The 19,888-nt window shown below is 38.8% G+C and overlaps 2 protein-coding genes across 2 annotated transcripts; both read left to right on the plus strand.

The window, feature by feature from the left end:
* Window positions 1–10,021: 10,021 nt before the first annotated feature.
* LOC306761273 (F-box only protein 39-like) lies at window positions 10,022–13,566 on the plus strand (the record flags this gene model as incomplete). The annotated part of the gene is made up of 6 exons (XM_079247398.1): window positions 10,022–10,446; window positions 10,537–10,708; window positions 11,428–11,730; window positions 11,963–12,187; window positions 13,189–13,365; window positions 13,441–13,566. The coding sequence occupies 6 exons, from the start codon at window positions 10,022–10,024 to the stop codon at window positions 13,564–13,566; spliced, it is 1,428 nt and encodes a 475-aa protein (XP_079103524.1).
* A 1,729-nt stretch (window positions 13,567–15,295) lies between these two features.
* On the plus strand, window positions 15,296–18,459 carry slc25a1a (solute carrier family 25 member 1a; the record flags this gene model as incomplete). Its single annotated transcript, XM_079247113.1, has 9 exons — window positions 15,296–15,524; window positions 15,956–16,063; window positions 16,167–16,266; window positions 17,300–17,438; window positions 17,529–17,613; window positions 17,762–17,866; window positions 17,990–18,105; window positions 18,197–18,270; window positions 18,345–18,459. The coding sequence occupies 9 exons, from the start codon at window positions 15,296–15,298 to the stop codon at window positions 18,457–18,459; spliced, it is 1,071 nt and encodes a 356-aa protein (XP_079103239.1).
* Window positions 18,460–19,888: the final 1,429 nt, after the last annotated feature.

Genomic DNA, 19,888 nt, shown 5'->3' on the forward strand with positions numbered 1-19,888 from the left:
GGGAGGATGGAGGGAGAGAGCAACGAAAGGTAAGCAGAGGAGTGGGTGAATGTTTACAACTAACCAGGCACTGGCCATGACAGTAACAGTAGAACTGATGTAAGAAGCCAATGATTGATCAGCTGATAACCCAGCAGTTAGTTGGTTAGGAGGGCATGTTTCTAACTCTACTGCTTTTTTTCTGAAACCTCAGCGGGACGACTTCTATCCAGGCTGAAACAATGACTCAAAGTTGCAGTGAGAACTGCGACGAGCGTGAAAATATGCAGAAACCAGAGAAAGATGGCCAGGCTAACAATGAAACCTGTGATGGAGAGGTAGAACCCATCAGGGTCACTAATAGTAAAACAAACGTTTAGGATAGTGTGGTTAATTTACATCCATGAGATTTAATGCTTTTGCTATCTTATCTGTCACTTGGTTGGTGTGATTGATGATAATGAAGAATGAAGAGGATCTATGTATCAGTGGTGCAGAGACGTTGCCACAGGAGACTCTGACAGCCACAAACACACACGGTGATGATGACTTTGTCCCACTGTCCCTACTGCCAACAGAAGAAGAGATGAGCCCCCCTTCTGCGTCATTTCATCCTGCCAACACACAGAGTAAGACACACACTCACCACTGATTGATATAAACAAACCTGTGGGGCCTTCTGGTATTTGTGACCACCTGAGGCTATTTAACATTTTAAAAAGTGTGTAATACTTATTGTTAGGTAAGTGTACGGTCTGTTTTCACAGATCACCTGTCTGAACCCTGCTGGTACTGCCTGAGGTCTCTGGACTCAGAGTATCGTCCTGAAGAGGCTAAACAGGTTGTAACATTTGTGACTGAACAAATTATTTAATTGTGGTGAACCAGACACACTGAAGGGAAACACTTCAGAGGGCTGGTTGGTTTTAATTTCTTTTCATTTGTTTTTATTCAAATAAGTATATCATCCATCTGTACACATGAGTGGCAAAACTAAGTGAAACTTTTCTAGGTGTGCAGCAATAACTGCTACTTAATGTCTCTATAAACAGTTTATTTCAATTCAGATCACCAAAAGCTGCACTGATATATTTCCTGCAGAAGCTACTATTAAAAAATAACTGTTCCACGGCACAGGATTTCTGGTGAAATTTCTGTTGTCACTGTGGGGCAGGAAGACTCAGATCCTGCGTCAGCATTGGCTTCTAGTGGACAGAAAGTGAGCTACCAGACAGACCCTCGACCTCACTTTGGTGTAGCTTGTTCCTCCCGCTCCACGTGTCGCCCTCTGTGGGGCAGCGAGGGACCCTGCTGGGGACAGAGGAACCAGGAAATGCCTGATCAGACAGACACCTGTCCTCACTGCCATCTGGGCTTGCCCCTGGACACACTGCGCTGGCATGAGGTTGGCAAAGAGTCTTGTAAACACAAAGCTTTAAACAGAGATGCTTGCTCTTCAGCAACCATTTGCCACTGTGAGAGCTTCTGAATGCTTTCTGTCTTTCTTTACAGGCAAAGTGTCTGCTGTTTGATGGGATGAGGAGTGTAAAGAAATGAAACTGGTTTTCATCAAAGAAAAATACTGCTCTGGTCTTTTTTTTCTTCTTTTTTTAAAAAATAAAATAAATGTCTGCTTCCTGCATTTTAGGAAATTCTTTGCATCTTAAAATTGTATGTAGTTTATGTTTGTTCTAATAAACAACTATAAAGCTTGGTAATGTTCTTTCACTGTCATTACACTATCTCAGTACTTAAGGAAAATCCCAATTTGGGCTTTTAAGTCTTGGTTAAATCTGAAACATTAGCCACAGTTAGTCTCAGGATAGATTTTAAAACCCTATTGATTGTTTATAAAGTCCATAATGGTTTAGGTCCAGAATAAACATGTATAATGTTTGAAAATATAAACCTAGCAGAGCTTCAAATACTGCAGGTCAACTAGACCTGACTAAAATCCAGAGTAAACGTGAAGACTCTGCATTTAGTTTTTATGCTGCAAACAAGTGAATAAAACTGCCATTCGAAATTAAACTTTCCCCCGAGTTGTAGACACCTCTAAATCCAGGTTAAAAACATTTCTTTTCTCATGCACTTATGCATAAAATCTACAGAGTAACTTAATCATATCTTGCTTTGGATAATTTTAATTTATGATATTGTGATTGTTGCACTTAATTGCTGAGTTTTACTACTTATTTATGCTTTCTTTGCACCATCTGTAAAGATTTTTATATGAAGCACTTTGAATCATCTTGTAAGTTAGATTTGCTATGCAAAGGAATTACTTTGCCCTACATGACAGAGCGTTCTCTGCGTTTGTGGCCTGGATTGTGAACTGTGTTCACAGACAAGGATGCCTGGAAATGGTCATGAGCCCATATGTAGTCATTTCCAGTAGAGATCATGTCTGTTTTAATGCAGTGCCTCCAGAGATTGTGACCACCTAGTTTTGACCTTTAGCCTTTACTGATCTAAAAGATTCAGATAGGCTAAAAAATAGTCTGCTTCTGCTTCTAAAAAAAAGAAAAAAAGAAAGAAAAAAAGAAAAAAGAAAAAAGTAAACTTTCCTGTATTTAGTAATTAAGTTTTGGTCTAAGCTCAAAAAAAAAAAAAAAAAAAAAAAAAAAAAAAACTGAAAGAAAGAGGATCTTATAAACTCTATGTACAGTATGAGGACATACATATTGATGATATATTAAAAAATAGCATAAATATAAAGTTTTGGAAGCATCCAGATATAGATTGTCATTTGCCATGGAAATGTGGACATCGTATTAAATACAATAAGTTTAATAGTTATTGTATTGCTCAAAATAAAATCAAACTTATACTCACAATAAAATATAGCATTCATGACAAGCTTTTTGGATAACAGCCTTCGAAAATTCTTGATGAGAACCTTGAATTTACCTTTTTTACATGGTGAAATACAGCATAAGGTCTAAACGCTTAAATGGTACAAAACAAGTGCGCGTTGCCGATTACAGCGTTTATATTTCCTATCAGGTACTACAACACAGGTGTTGTAACAGTTTGGCATACCCATCAAAGTAGCATACCTTTGCTTAATGCGCATGCGTACGATTAAACGTAGCGAAACATGAAACATTCGATTATGGTACGCGTGCGCATTAAGTCAAAGTATGCTATTCTGATGGGTATGCTAAACTGATAGAACACCGACCTCTACTCTCAGTCAGGCTGAATTCCCTGTTCGACCCAATTCTTCTCTTGAAAGAGTCGGTTCTGAGAGCAGGGTAGTTTGTGACGGACACTATACTGCGCACCGTCCTCCTCCGCAGAAGCACACCTGCTGTACAGCATCCACTTGGAGAACACCTGGTGGACGAAGGCCTGTCTGGCCGCAGGTGAGCCATAACGGTTGCCTCTGCATCAACAGGAAGCCCCACCTTTTTAATAGTATTTTTACAGTCTCCTTTTGTTTCTACCTCCACTTTGTCAAGGTGAATGGTGGGTAATGGCTAAGTAGCGTGCGCTGTAGCGCTTGGTGTTGTCTAACAGCAAAGTGGAGCGGCTGATGTTTAAGTTTGGAATCAGCCTGAACACAACTGTCTGCTTGTCGCTTGCTCCCTCTGTCCTGTCCAGGTGAAAGGCGGAAAGCCGCCACTTTCTCAGCAGCTAGCCTGCTCCGGCCTGGAAAGCGACTGCTGGCTGCTGCTGAGTCCCAGCTGGCGTCTTTTAGCAGCTTTTGCCAGCTTCTCAGTTAATCTATTCCTCAGTATGTGCGAAATATCCGTAAAAACTTGCTATAGTCAGAGGCCTTTCCCCTCATCCCTGTGATAATCTCTCTGAACTTCAGTCGGATTTATTCAGATAAGGTTGCATGCTAAATAGAATAAAGGAAAAAAGTAGATTATATGAGCAATTCGTCATTAAAATATACCGTATGGCCCAAAACAGCCATTGTTGGCTTTGCACACTAATGAAAAATGAATGAAAAACTTGATAGACATCTTTGTCACTGTAGATAATAAAAAGGAAATTAGATGCAATCTTATCATTTCAAAATACAGAAGGAAATATACGCAAGGTGACATTAAAAGTAATTACAATTATTATTATTATTTTTTTATTATTTCACATAGTAAAATATGTACATATACAATATAAAATCCAAAAATGTGTACCTGTGCAACTTGTCAAAGGTGTGATAGAAACAAGTGAGGTAAACAGCTTGGATAGAATATTGTACAAATAGTAAAATAAGGAAGGTTTCTACTGTTTCTTTTTCACTGTTCAGTTTTTACATGGTCACCAGAAGAAAAGAAAAGAAAAACGTTATCCAGTCTTTTATTTTGTGATGCTATGGACCTGTAGCATCCCGCAGAAGTCAACAGCTGGAGAAGGTTTTAGGTGCGGTCGTTCATGAAGATTTCTGCTCCACTAAGATGGCACTTTTGGAATTTGTCCTCCAGAGTAGGTAGTGAGTAATGATTTTCCATGCTGTGTTGATGATGCTCTGAAGAGCTTTCTTCTGCAGCTGCTACCATACCATGTAAGAAGTACGGCATGTTGGCACACTCAACACAGCAGCGACAGAATGACACAAGCAGCTTTTCCTGATGGTTGTTGATCCTGAGCATCCTCAGGAAGAAGGAATATTGTCCAAAAGAGGATAAAAAAGATTGAAGTTTAAAATGTAGTTATTGACAGTCAAATGCAATTATAGTAGCATTTATTTAAATTATGCATTTTACTGGGAATAAGTTTGAATCACAGAGCATTCTCTATAAAACAGTATTTGTAACCTATCATTTTCCTTTCCCCATGTTGTGAAAGATTTTACAAACCCATTCCACTTTTTTACAGAATGAGTTTTGGAGTAGTGTTGTTGAGACAAGTCGGAAGGCTATGCTGTCAGATTGGAAAGAAAAACTTTTTTTATGCTTACAGGGGACAAAACACACACTGCATGGTTTGCACTGTCTGGAAATTCTGATCATACAAGGAAATCCAGGACCTGAGACATGATGGTGGATGAAAACAAAGTCTCATAAGAAAAAGTTTGAGACGTCTGGACAAATCAAGTTCCTCCTGCATTAAAATACTAAAGCATGTGTATCCCTCTTTTCTCAGTTTGGACAAAGTTTGAGGCGATAGGACAGATAAACTTGCCCTTTCTCAGTGTGAAGAGAAGTTGAAAGTTAGCTGTTGTTAATGAGGGACTGTTCTAGAAGAATTCAGTGATGGGAAGCTGCAGCTTTGTTAAATCTCAAACGGAGTTTGATGCCACTGACGGACACTTAGGAGGCATTTACACCTGGGTAGTCTGGGGGGACCCCATCAGAGATTTCCAAATGAATTCACACATTCCTTTGGTTTGTGTTCAAACTGCACTTATGGGTAATTCTAGTCAAACCAAACTGCCTGGGTAACGTCGCATAGTTAGAAATAAGTGCTCGCCACTGGGCGATTCTCCTACAAAAACACAGCTTTGCAGGTAGAAATTACAGAGATTAAATATGCAGGCGGATATTTAGTTGGTTCTGGTGAGTCAAATGATTTTTGTCTTTTTTCACCAGGATTGCATTCTTTGTGATATTTCCAAACCTTGCACTTATTAACAGAAAAGTTCTCACCACCACATGGGCAGAGCAGCTAGTGAAATGTTTTTCTGCTGCTGCTTCTCTAATCCAGGATCTGAGAACACTACCCAGGGATGGTGGGTGATATTTTGCAGCATTTTTCCAATCAAATAAAGTATCAAAATAACAGACTATAGGGAGGAAACCTAGTTGTTCAGTGTGATAATTACACCTTTGCAACTTGGTGTCCTTTTTTTTTTTTTTTATCACCCAGGAACAACATACATCTTTCATTTTACACATGTCACAGTTATGTGTTCAAGGCTGATTTTATGTTGAGGAAGTTGTCACATTTTCTGAGTTAGTGAGTAAAACAGACTGTTTTCATGTTGAAATGTTTGTTATCGCTTTGTGTTTCAGAGATGCTAGATGTTAGACCTGATGTCTGATCTGACGGTACACATCATGGCAGACGTGACGAAACGCCTGACATTAGACCTAAGCTTAGACTTGAGGTGAGACCTGATGAACACAAAGCAAATAATTCTGTCTCATATTTCTGTTTGTGTTGTGAAGGTTTTGTGGTCTTTGTGGCTGGTCTCACCATCAGCATCCATAGCGACAACATCCTTCACAACCTGAGGAAGCCACACAGATTCTGATTTTTCAGCCTGTTTAGCAGTTTTGCATGAACCTGTTGGTTAAGCTCCACCTCTGTTTTTCAGGTGGACTGTTTGAGTTGGTCTGCGGTGCCATCGTCTGTGGGGAGATCAGAGTGGTTGCGGTGCAGTCTTTCCAACTTTTGTCTTGGCTTTTTCTGACTTACCAGCATCACAGGTCCTTTACAACCCTCAAACTCTGGTCATTTCTGGTCACCACATGCACATTTTTCTTTCTTCTAAAATTCTGATAAAATGTAAAACAAAACTAGAATGCCATTTTTTGTTTTATCTTTTTACATTTTAATGCACTTATTTCAGATATTTTTTGTTACTGATATAACCAGACTAAGTTAGTTTTAGCAATTTCCTGTCTTTGTCTGACATCTTTGGAAAACCCAAATATTCAGGTTCAAGAGTTCACTGTGTGCTCATTGTGTGGTTTGCAGAGACTACCAGCAAAGATTTGAGGATTATCTTTGCTCCAGGAAGCTGTCATTCCCTTCATTCTGTGAACTGATGCTCTCAGGTCATTTCTGATCTGAGGGTTTGTACCAAAGCCACGCAAGTGTCTTGTTGTAGTAGAAGCTGCTAAAGTATCTTCTTTTATCAGAGCTTAATCAACTCTAATATCACTTCCAGTTTACCTGTTGAAACTTCTGTCTGCTAAATGTTCCCCCATATTACATACAGTGTTCACAATCACTCTACATGTAAGATTTCAGGTCATCAAACATTAGGGTTTTGGTTTTTCTATGGGAAATTTTACTTCTATTATATTTATTTATACTTCTGTTCTATTACCTGTTTAAATCACTGAAGACAATCTTAGACATCTTTGATTAGTTTCTCAGACTAGTTTAGTCAAAGGGAAATTATATATGGCGGTTGTTTTACACTAATAAGCAAGTCCCAGTTTCTATGCAGCATGGGGAAGAAAAAGGATCTTTCTGACAATGAAAAGCATGAGATATTGCAATGCCTTGCGAAAGGAATGACAACGTTGGACATTTCACGAAAACTCAATCGAGATCATCGTACTGTTAAAAAATTTGTCTGTGACTCAGAGAGTAAACGGGTTCGTTCAGATAAAGGCATATCGAGGACAATCTCCATCAGACAAATGCGTCGTATCAAGAGAACAGCTGCTAAAAAGCCAATGATGAGCAGCAAGCAGGTTTTTGAAGCTGCTGGTGCCTATGGGATCCCAAGAACCTCTCGATGCAGGCTTCTCCAGAGGCTTGAAGTTGGGCCTAAGGCTGACAAAGAGCAATGTTTGCACTGGGCTCAGAAATACACAAAGACTAATTGTCAAACACTTGATAATCATGATGGATGGAGTGCAAGATGGTTGGAGGATGGCCACGGGTCTGACAAAGACTGCAACATCAGCAAAGGAGTGGTGGAGTAATGTTTTGAACTGGAATAATAGTGAGTTAGATGGTAGGACCCTGTAAGCTTCACTCATGCTCACTGTATGTAGATGAATTGGTATATTTGTTTCAAACCTTGTCCTAAATTACTGCCCATAATACTCCCATGTTGTTTTTGTTGACACAGTTGTGTGGTAAAACATCCACTGGGGCTCTGTACCGAGTTCAGAATTTATTTCCAAGTTCCAGTTTCAATTTAAAAAGCAAACAGGGTGACGGTGGACAAAATCATGATAGTGTGTAGCTCTATTTAATGACCATTAAATGCATTGTAACTGTTTCTTTGTTTCTTTTGCTGAACACATAAACTATACTGCTCCCACTGGTTCCAGTGGTACTGTTCTATTTGCTGTGGCTGGAAACACATCTGAAAGCTTTCTGAAAGCGGACCAAAATACACACCTAAATGGAGAGAAGGCTTGGTCCAAATGCATATCTGATATAAAAGGGGCTTTATGGTGCCGGAGGATATCAAAATACTTCTGCAACATATATGCAATTTCTAAGTATCCATGAATCTTCGGCTGCTTTGGTTATAGAGTAAGAAAAGCTCATGGTTTTGCCACCTTCTTAACATGAATACTCATGTTAGTGCACTTTGCTTTGTTCTGTTTTTGTCCTGGTTAACTTTTGCTTTGTACAGTGTCCCCCCCTTTTCTGTTATTGCAGAACAAATCTACCTACAGTCACCATGACCATCATAGCTTGCCCTCAATCCTGTTTAGAATCTCTTTCACTCTTCAAAGGTAGCTCTATGAGTGTGGATGACACTAAACCTTTAAAATGTAACTATGATCGTCTCCTCAAATCACATACAGGCCGAAATGATCCACGGATTTAAACGTTCAATGGATGTGAGAGTTTTTTAAGGTGATACATTAGAGAGGCTTCAATGTGAACATGTAATTTGATTCGTAAAAAATGTTTGTTTTATAATCTTCTGTAATTCAAAAATTGATTTTTTTTTTTTTTTTTTTTACCTTCTTACCACCTGATTGTTTAGAAACTGGGATGAATTTGATTTTAACACTTCTAATTCATTGGCAGAAAGTAATGTTTTCTGTATTTTTAGTTTTGTTCAACTAAATTTTGATCATAACCTAATGACATTTTTTATGATTAAAAATGTATTTACTGTAATTTTGTGTTTATAATTTAGGATAAATGAACAAAAACTGCTTATATATATTAAGCAGAACATATTGAACCACAAATTTAATAAAAACAAAACAATGATTATTCTGTTTCCATTGGCTTTTTATTTTTATTTTCATTTTTTTAATAATTAGACATTTAATGTTTTCTTTCATCAGCATTATTTAAAATTCCACAATTTTTACATCTTCGACCTCAGACATTCAGCAGTTAGTTCAGTAAATCTTGACGTATGTAAGTTCCCTGTCCTCACAACTAATTGAGTATGTTTTAGCATTGATGTGATACTCTACCATGTTATATATTATGTTTTATATTTTATAACATGACATGAGTAGTGCCACTGTATTTAATAATCTGATGCTATGCTCTTTTTGGAGCCTGTTTCAACAAGACGTTGAAACAACAGTAAACAAAGCAAAAGAGTTTGCTTGTTCTAGAGCAGACTTGTTCGCCAACATAGGTTGTCATGGTAACAATGCAAATAGTTCTTTTTTTTTGCCTGTGATGTTATTGCTGAAACTCAGAAGTTAAATCAAGTTGCATTTGTTCTGATGTTGAAGTATCCATTATTTATTACTAATTTTGTTCTGCTTGACATCATGCTGACAACAGATGATAATTCTGTTCAGACAATTTGAAATTAGTCTTTTAAGCTGAAGTACAAAAAAAACCTTAACAAAGATATTTTTAGCTGAAGATCAGAAATATGTTTGTGTCTTCAGAGTGAAACAGAATAAAACCTCTTCAGTGAATGTAGATTAAAATTATTTGGGATTTGATTTAGTATGATTAGCTGTAAAATTAAAGTTGAACTGAACTTAAATAATGATAATGTCCAGTACACTGTTTTTCAATGACTTTATGATTCATCCTTTGAGAGATGCTGATATCTAGTGCTGCATTCAATGAAAATGAAGTTGGTGTACAGTTTACACTGCTTGATCTGATACTGCATTCAGGCAATAATCATAATAAAGTTACCTTATAAATCTCATAAATGGGGTGTGTCATAAGAAAGGTATTATTTGTGTGTGTATCTGGGTGTGTTAAGTAATTTTAGGAACAACCAAATGAATTTCCTGGTAATTAGAATGTGGAACTAAACCTAGACTTTACTTCTTGTGATGTCACTTGAATCTCTAAAGCTTTGCAGGATCTTAATGTTCCATTCTCTTCTAACCACAATATCTCCTCATCAAACTGTATTTACTGCCAAACGCTGTGGTAGCACAAGCTCCTGGAAACCATGCAGAACCTAGAAGACATATGGGAGGAAGACTGTGTCTTCACAGCTGAGGAAAGTGATGCAGCAAGATTCAGACAAGGCAGCCTTGCTGCTGAGGATGTTCGTGGTTGGGAGATACTGCCTGATGTGTGCTTGCAACATGTGTTCAGGTTTCTTCATGATGAAGATCGCTGCATGGCATCTTTGGTTTGTCATCACTGGCACAAGGTCATGCGCACACCCTGTCTCTGGCGCACCCGCTTCTTCAATTTCAGCGGGCAGCTTTTTAGATACGGGACATCTGAATACAAGTCAACTGTGGGCTATGTCCACAGTCTGGGAGTCTATCTGGAAAAGCTGGATGTGTGTGTGTGTCCTCCAAGAACAAATGTCGTAGCCCACCGACTGGTGCAAAATATTTCTGGGCTGCTTTCCGAGCTTGTCAGGTAAAGCAGGTTGTTTCCTGAAGAACCATTAAAAAAAAAAACCCAAATCCTGGGAACTCTCTTAGAAAACTTAATTTTTTTTCTCCACAGAGTAAAAGCTCCATTGCACTCCTTCTCCCTTGTACGCCTGAAGCTGGACCGAACCTCCTGGGATTCAGGGCACAGAAACTCTTTGGTGGACTCCTTGATTTATTTCCTCAGAAATGGGAATTTGAAGCTCCGATCTATTTGCCTGAATGGGATCAGAAATGACATGCAACAGGTGAAAGCAATATCAATGCAAAGATACTGTTAACATGGACTGCCTATCAGTGGTACCTCCCCCGAAATGGTCAGAAATAGGCTGAAAAGAACAATGAGACGTTTTATGTACACTGGTAAATCTTTAACACTGAATCCAATAAAGATAAACTCACATTAAATAGTAAAGGCATACCAGTTTTTTTGCTATTTACAAGCTTACAATTGTAGCGAATGAGACCTCAAGTGATGGATCGTACTGAAAGTGATCTGAGCATTGATTAAATATTAAGATGCACAAAAATACAGCATTCACATCGGATCTTGTGTATCCCAGTGCTAAACACCCGCTCCTGCACCACCTGCAATACTCTGAAGCCCTAAACACGATGATTGTCTTTTACATGAAAAAGATAACAAATTGCCTTTTTTTTTTTTTTTTTTTAGGAAAACAAATTTAAACCTTAGAAGTCATTGTGTGGTGTGATATAATTGTTGGGTGGGAGAAAAAAACAAAAACAAAGTTCAAACAAGACAGTTGATTATAAAATTAAACTAAATTCTAAAAAGTTTACTGATTCAAATCAAATTGTTTGATCTTATTTCATTTTTACACATGTGAATATAATGCTTATTCATTCACCAGCTCACATTTGTGATGAGTCATAACTATGTGATTCCAATTGTAAACAAAACATTTCATTTTTCTTCCTTTTCTTTTAATGATCATTTCACGTCCAGGGTTTGAAGTTACTTTCTGCACTCTCAGAAATGCAGATGTGCATGTCTCCCCGCTGGCATATTTCTTCTTTGGACTTGAGGGGATTCTTTTCCACTGCTGTGTCTGTTCACGCCAACCACAGCATACTCCACTTCCTGCAGCAGCTGCCAGGCCTCACTGACCTGGGCCTGAGTTACTCCTGTCTGTCAGATGAACTGCTGATGGCTCTCCAGCACAGACACTGTGAGAGTAGAGGGAAATTTGGCAGAAATATCCTGCAAAAGTTGTCACTGCACTGCATTCAGAATGAGTCCCATCACCAGGTATGTAGAGAGCTAAGAAACTGGTCTTGTTTAATTATTCATTTTGATTACAACAGAATGGTACGATGGAGTATCACTGCTGACTAGCAGGGTAAGAGTGCAAGTGATTTTGGGAATGTGTTGAAGTCCTTGCTGTTAGCAACAACAAAAATAGCAAATAAGTGTAGATAAAAAAAAAAAAAAAGGAAATGTATGTTTCTGAAAATGCTTGTAATTCATTTTCCCTGTCAAGTTGGTGCACAGCAGCTCTTGGGAAAGTTTGAGAATAAACTGCCCTGACCTGAAAGTCAAGCTCACAGTGGACCAAGTCATAAACGGTGACTGCTTGGCAAGGATGCTGGTGCCTGGGATTCCCCTGACAGAGTTCAACATGACAGCTCTCTACGCCTCGAATGACATTTGGAGTCCCAAGCCTCTCCTCTGTTTCATGCTGCCTCTGTATAGACACAGTCTTCAGGTCAGGATGCTGAGCAGGCACATCCAGAGAGATGTTCAGTTAAATAACCCACAATACATGCAATGGCTAAAGTGCAGCAGTTTCAGACATGTAGGATTTAGGTGGGATTTGTAGACATTAGTACATACATTGTACATCATGTAAGCATGCTTCGTGATTTTAGCATTTTTAAAAAAAAAAAAAAAAAAGAAAATGATGGACTGTGGACCAGCCCAGGGTGTACATAGGCTCAGCTTTCTTGTGACTCTGAACTGGACTTAGTGGTATTGAATATGAATGAATGAATGAATGAATGGATGGATGGATGGATTCAAAAAACATGCTGAAAAAATACTTTTGATTCCAATGTATAAATAACAATTTGATAAAAATGTGGGTAAAAATGTTTACTGCTCTTTCCAATAAAATACTCATGATAAATATCATACAGAACTTTTCTGCAAGGCCATCACTCATCTCCCCCATTTTCAACAATTAAAAGCATTAATCCGATCAACATAGGACACATCTGAAACCTCTCTACTAGGCCTCAAATAAATAAAGTGAATAATTCATTAAAATTAGAATTTTCAGAAAACTGATATGTAAACGTTTGCATACCTGATGACAATAAACGCAACCCTACAACTCATACAATTCAAATCCATCCACAGATCCTACATCACACAAAGGCAAATGTGTAATGGGCTTTGCAGACACAGACACAATGCACGCAGGAGCGCACTGATAATTATTTTCATGCTACTTGAACATGCTTATTACTAAAGTGGTCGCAATCCTTTGTCAAAACGGGGGTGGGGTATTTTTATTTAAGGAAATATCTCTGTTTTTGTTTGCTTTTGATAAAAGGCATCATGACTTTAAAGTCTCAGCTCATGAGTCTGATGTATATGCAATAAAGACAAGAACAGACAATGGCATATAATAGTGGTGAATAATCAGTTTGAATCTAGTTACGGCATCTCCACAACACACACAGTCACTTTCTCATCTGTGTCCAGTTTCTGACCCTGGACTTGAGCAACCGCAACGAATCGGTGGATGAAGAGCTGCTGGAGTTGGTTAACGTGTGTGAGCATCTGGTGGATCTGAGAGTCTGGGCTTTCTTGGAAATCTTAACTCTGGGGAGGCTACTACAGATCAGACTTACTAAAAGGCGGTTACTAAACAAGATCAAAGTAAGGACATAAAAAAGCAATAACATTTGAAACTGTGGTATTACACATACCTAATAATGCCCTTCACAATTGCAGGTGAGAATCTACTCAATGACTGAAAAGGAAGAGCAGCAAGACCAGCTGGAAGAAGTGCTTTTGCCCTACCGGCAACATTTCCCCCCTGAACTGAATTTTTTTGCAGAAATCTACCCATTTATATGACATTCAAAGCCTCCTGAAGATAAACTGAAGCTGGCATACCTACAAATAAAATAAATAAATAAAAAGAAATTAAGCATTAAAACAACTGGTTATCCTAGTGTGGATATTTCTGACTAGCTCTCTGTTTTTCTCAAGGCAATGGGTGGATTGTGGGTGTGCATTGAAACACTGACCTAGTTTCAGTGTAGAGGGTGATCAAGAAAGCAATGTGTGTGTTGGAGTGCATATGTGCCCTTGCATAGTGACAGCTCTATTTTAAGGGACAGAGATTATGAGCCAGAAGCAAAATAGTAAACTGTTGTGTGTATGATTAATAATAGGAAGCAGGGGGAACTTACCCTTTAGTTGATTTTGTGTAAATAAAATATTGATAAGCTATGACCATGTAAATTAGTGCAAATCTCAAATAATTATAACTGATTGCTGCAGAACAAAACTCACTAACTGCATTTTGTACATACTGGAATAAATAATATTGGGGGAAAAATCCAGTTGCATCTCTTTATAACCAATACAGCACACTGCTAAACCTGTCTCCTGTGCTACTGCCAAGATTTCTTCTTTTGACATGGACATGCTTCATAAGTTCTATTTTGTTTCAATGGACTTGATCATTTCTCTCTTATAACATTGTTTTCCCCTTTGGGGTAGACATACTTGCTGTTTATACAAAAAACACCATTTATTAAGTTAGATCTGTGTGTGACAAGAGCACATTTTTATATAATATAATGTGTGCATGTTGTTTAAAACTGATGTCATTTAATAAAAAAGGAAAAACCAATATCAATAATTGAAGATGTTGCATATTAATGTCAATATCAGCTGATAACATCTATATGTCAATAATATTGGATGTCTCCATCAAATATTGATCACGTTCCATATAGAAACTAAATATAGACACTGAGTAGATACATAGTCTGTCTTAATGTATTTCTTATTTTTTCTTGATTTTTACTTTACACGCCTCCTTTTTTGTTCTGATCACTTTTTTGGGATGCTTTTAAAATCTCTGCTCTAATGAAAATTAATCGAACATAAAGATATTTTAGAAGTTTGCTGTAAAAACTGACAAAAACTAAAGGAAATAAAGGAAAAAAACCATTTAATTTTGTTTTTTGCTTCTCAGAAACAAAATCTTATAGTTTTTACACATTTAATCCCTTTTCACCCATAACAAACACACTAATCACATCCCCAAAATCAACCTTTTCCAAGGACATGGTCATTTCAGGTTTAACTTTAGTTTTCCCTGAGACATATTTGTAGAAATACCAGTAGCTACTCATGTAAAGGTCATTTAACCATTTTTAATCTGACTGGTAGTCATAAAATTAGATGATTCAGATTAGAATAGAAGTAAGGTATGAACAGATATGATCAAAATACTGATAGCAAGAAAACCAACCAAACAAACAAAACCCAGCTGAAGAGGGAATTGTGACAGTCGCCTGATCACAGAGCATCAACCTTCGTGTTATTGGCTGCAAAAGTCATGCTTGATCACGTGACGGAATGATTACATCAGGCAGCAGGCTTAGCCAATGGCGTGCTCCATCACCTGATCGCTACTTGAATGCTGTTGTCCCCCCGCCCCTCCTCCCCTCCCTCCGACCAGCCGCCACATTGGTGCCCCGCCTTCCTCCCTGAGTTGTTGTTATCCCACATTGTCTGCGTGGGACCATAATCACCACGGAGCCTCGTAGAATCAACCCAGACCATCGACATGTCCTCACTGCTGAAGCCGTTTTCGGTGTGTGAGGGTCCCTGCGAAAGCAGCGCAGCTCGGAGAGGATGTCCAAACTCGCCTCTCCATCAGCAGCCTCCATCATCCCGGAGTCTGGCCGCCGCCTCCGCGGGGTTGAGACCTCTGCCGGCACACCACAGGAGGAACCTGGCAGCGGCTGCGATTGGAGGAAGGAAAATCACCCATCCTGGAAAGGCCATCCTTGCAGGTTGAATTTATAACGCTGATATTCAGCGTGCAGATTTTTTTTTCTCCTCATAGTTGCTCACTGTTCGCTGCAGACAGCGCAGCCTAATCTCAATCTGTCGCCTGTTAAGGCTGTCCACGCAAAACTGGGTCAAAACGCTCTCAGCCATCATGATGCTACAGCTACTACACGATGCAACTACATCCATCTATGCCTCTGGATTATTTTATCATGCAAACTGTGTTATTCCTGGGAAATAGTGTAGAAAATAAATATGAAATGGTGAAATCAAACTGCTGAATTTGCTATTATTTTCCTGAAGTAGCAGTGCTGGAAAGTTCCTTCTGCCAACAAGGCATTCAGAAGCAATTCTGCACAGTGAGTCAACAAATTGTGACAGCAGTGATTCTTGTCTCTCTCTCTCTCTCTCTCTCTCTCTCTCTCTCTCTCAGGTGGAATAGCAGGAGGAATAGAGATCTGCATCACTTTTCCTACAGAGTATGTGAAAACTCAGCTGCAGCTTGATGAGAGAGCCAATCCACCCCGTTACAGAGGCATTGGTAGGTGATCAGGGCATCCTGGATGTTACATGGAGCCAATTGGGGTTTTGTTAGTGTTGCAATGGGTTACTCACTCATGCCTGCTCTGTGTGTGTGTGTGCAGGTGACTGTGTAAAGCTGACTGTGCAAGATCATGGGCTCAGGGGGTTGTACCGAGGTCTCAGCTCCTTGCTCTACGGGTCAATACCTAAGTCTGCAGTCAGGTGAAGATGCACCCCGTTACACAGAGTAGCCTTTTTTCTTTCTTCTTTTTAGGACTCTACATTGCTTGGGAACTACAATAGCAAAACAACTTTTATTTTTAAACAGCAGACTGATGTCAGAACAGTGACTCAGCATTTTTTGTTATTAAAATGACAATGTGTAGGGGAGCATCAGACTTTTAAATACTCAGTTCTGTTTTAAATGTCACTGAGATGCAAAGTTAATATAAAAAAAAAAAAACATTTGACCAGACAGATAATACTACAAACACACTTTAAAAACAGGTTAGTGTTATTTTTGTGTTTTGTACATGATGTTTTCTGGGGCTCCTAAGAACCAGGATGTATGGCTTATTGAGATAACCTCTGGTTCAAATGTTAGATGTCAGTGGCACAGATTTTTCACTTCAGAGTACATCATCATGGCAATTATGCTAGTTTGTAATAAGAAATCGTCATTTATAAAATTGTAGTCACCCAAATAATCATAGGTGTTGTTAAGGAGAGCAGTATCTCACTTAGAGGAAGTTCTGCTTCTGAGCATATCCTGCAAGTAAGTGGCATGCATGGGCTGAGATTTACTATTTGTATATATAGTGCTAGGCATAACACCAGTGCAACATTTAGGAATAATATTTATATATTGTTTCCTGATCTCGTGCTGTTTAAATTGATTTTCTTAAGCCAGAAAATCACACAGTAATCTGGTTATTTTCAATACTGAACTGGCCTTGTAGCTTGTGCTCCAGAAATGTCACATTATTGTTGCGTTTTCTTTCTTTTTTTAAATCTGAAATGTTGTGGTTAGGTTAAATTATTATCATTATTATTATTATTATTATTATTTTGTTTTTACTGTTTTCAGTCATGTTGCATTTTGTACCTCAGGACATCTGTAAAAAGAAATTAATAATATAGAATATGTAAACAATGGATTTACTTAAAAGAACAATTTAGTCAAGTTTGCATTTTAAAACATTCTTTCCATTTAATCTTCAATCTTTTCATATCTTTGATCAATCAATGCTTTCAGGTTTGGTACATTTGAGATGCTCAGCAATCCAATGCGAGATGCCACAGGTCGGCTCGATAACACGCGGAGCCTCCTGTGTGGTTTAGGAGCTGGGATAGCAGAGGCCATTTTGGTAGTCTGTCCCATGGAAACACTAAAGGTTTGTGCCTTGCATATTTTTTTTGTTCTTACAAGCTTTTCTCCAGGTCCCTCAGTTAGACACTGATATGGGTGTTCTCACGCCTCTCAGGTGAAGCTGATCCATGACCAGTGTTCGCTGCGTCCTCGCTACAGAGGTTTCTTTCATGGTGTCAGTGAGATTATCAGAGAACAGGGTAAGATAACAGGATGAACTGAAGTGTTTCTTTGTATGAATGCTCTTTCTCTGACCCCCCTCTCACTATTTTGCATAATATTGACACAATGCATGTGTAAGGGCTGATGTACCTTTGCATATGATTAAGAAATGCTTTGCTCACATAGGTGTGAGGGGGACATACCAAGGTCTGACAGCGACTGTGCTTAAGCAAGGAACCAATCAGGCCATCCGATTCTACGTTATGAATGCATTGCGGAATTGGTACAAAGGTAGAAACATTTCTCTGTAAAACAAATCTTTTTCTGTTTCTTCTCTGACCAGATGATTGATTTTTCTTTTCTGCAACCTTTTTGTTTGTTTTTGTTTTTTTTTGTTTTTTTTTACCTCTTAAGGTGATGATACCCGGCAAGAGATGCACCCAATTGTCACAGCTATGTTTGGAGCAACAGCAGGAGCAGCCAGTGTTTTTGGAAATACACCTCTAGACGTGGTCAAGACTCGGATGCAGGTGAGTAGCGCCACATGTTGACTTTAAGACTGCGGCGCTCTGCTATGTTTTTATTTGTTAATTATTTATTTATTTAAATATTTTTTTGCAGGGTTTGGAGGCCCATCGCTATAAAAACACAATGGACTGTGCCTTCCAGATCTTGAAGCATGAAGGACCACAAGCGTGAGTCACCCACAACCCGCTCCACTTACCTTCTTGCAGACAAGCCATCTAATGACATTTTGCTCTTTCTGCAGGTTCTACAAAGGCACAGTTCCCCGGCTTGGCCGTGTGTGTTTGGATGTAGCTATAGTCTTTGTTATTTACGAGGAGGTGGTCAAACTACTCAACAATGTGTGGAAGACGCAGTAGAACGGCCTGAATGTGACAGAAGTCCACGGGGGGAGCACGGACCAGTGCCTCATGCTACGCACAACTCAACACCTCGATCATACTAGATGTCTTCATTGCTCTTAGCAGATGTCATCCTGACCGGCGTTCACACTGTTACATAACATCTACGTTGAACAATTAACGATCCAAACATAACGATAAGAAGCCGAGGGTTCAGTGTCGGGTTGCTCCTCTTATTTTTTTGTCAGAATTCAGGACATAGAACTTTATTTTTTTGTTAAAAAGCAGGAAGAGGCACAGTCAAATGAAGGGATGAAAGAATATGTTGTCTCAATTTCGCAGTGCAAGTCGAGAAAACAAGGTTACAGATCAACTAATGAGAAAACGAGTTGTTGCTACCGTCAATGCTGCAGGATGAACACTGCTGAAACCATAAATGTGTCTTGATTCACTTAAGTTCTTAACTATAATGAGCAAAGAACAAAGATCCTACTGAATGCAGACAGACTTTTTGCAGCTCTGTAACACACCCTGTAATTGCTTGCATAGCAGTGCTTGTGTCATCATGACACTGGGTATCAGTAATTATTTTTCTGCTGTGTGCTGGTAACAAGGATTTTACCTCGGCTGCTGACAGCAGTGCATTGCTGCATGAATGTTGGTGTGGAATCTGGAATCTAGCTCACAGACCTGTTGGGGTTGCAGACTGGTCTGGAGTCAGTAACTCTCCAGCAGATTGCGTCACGGTGTTAATCTGACAAGTAATTATTAATCGCATATCAAAGGATGCGGATTTAACACACAGTCTTAATCCTTCATAGCAGGAGATAGAAGTCAGTTTCTGAATGGAAATCAGTTAGGTCATGGTTGCCATTCAAGAAAAATGATATTATTGCCTGCTAAAGCCTCATCTTGAAATTTTTTGTTTCATTCGAACCCTCAATGCCATGTTCAAACAGCTGCTGGTGTTCAGCCTAAAAGTTAAATAATTTCTACACCACCAGAGAAGGCATCTTAACATACTTTGTGAGCCATATGAGGTAAATCTTCCCGAGACTTTGGTGTCTTATTTCAGTCAGCTGTCCTCTAATCAGACATTTTTTAATATTCTTTGTTTCCATCAGTCTGACCTGCTATTTAACTTTTTGTGTACTTACTGGTAAGGTGGTAACTAGCCACGAGGACTTTTTTTTTTAAAAACATTGACATAGGATTTTTTTTGTTTATAGCACTGATGTTTAAACTGTGTACGTCGAAGGTTCAATTAATTTGACACATTTATACTGTAAGTAAAGGCTCATTGGTGACCGCATTTGTGGCACCACACAGCCTTGCACAGAAGCCTTTTAGTCCTCTTTGCCAAAACCACTTGATTAAAATCCTGTTTTATGCGTCTCCATGGCAGAAGATCATAAGTATCCATACCAAAACCAAATGATATTTCATA

This window comes from Telmatherina bonti, assembly GCF_933228915.1.
Source record: "Telmatherina bonti genome assembly, chromosome: 10".
In the NCBI taxonomy this organism is placed as follows: domain Eukaryota; kingdom Metazoa; phylum Chordata; class Actinopteri; order Atheriniformes; family Telmatherinidae; genus Telmatherina; species Telmatherina bonti.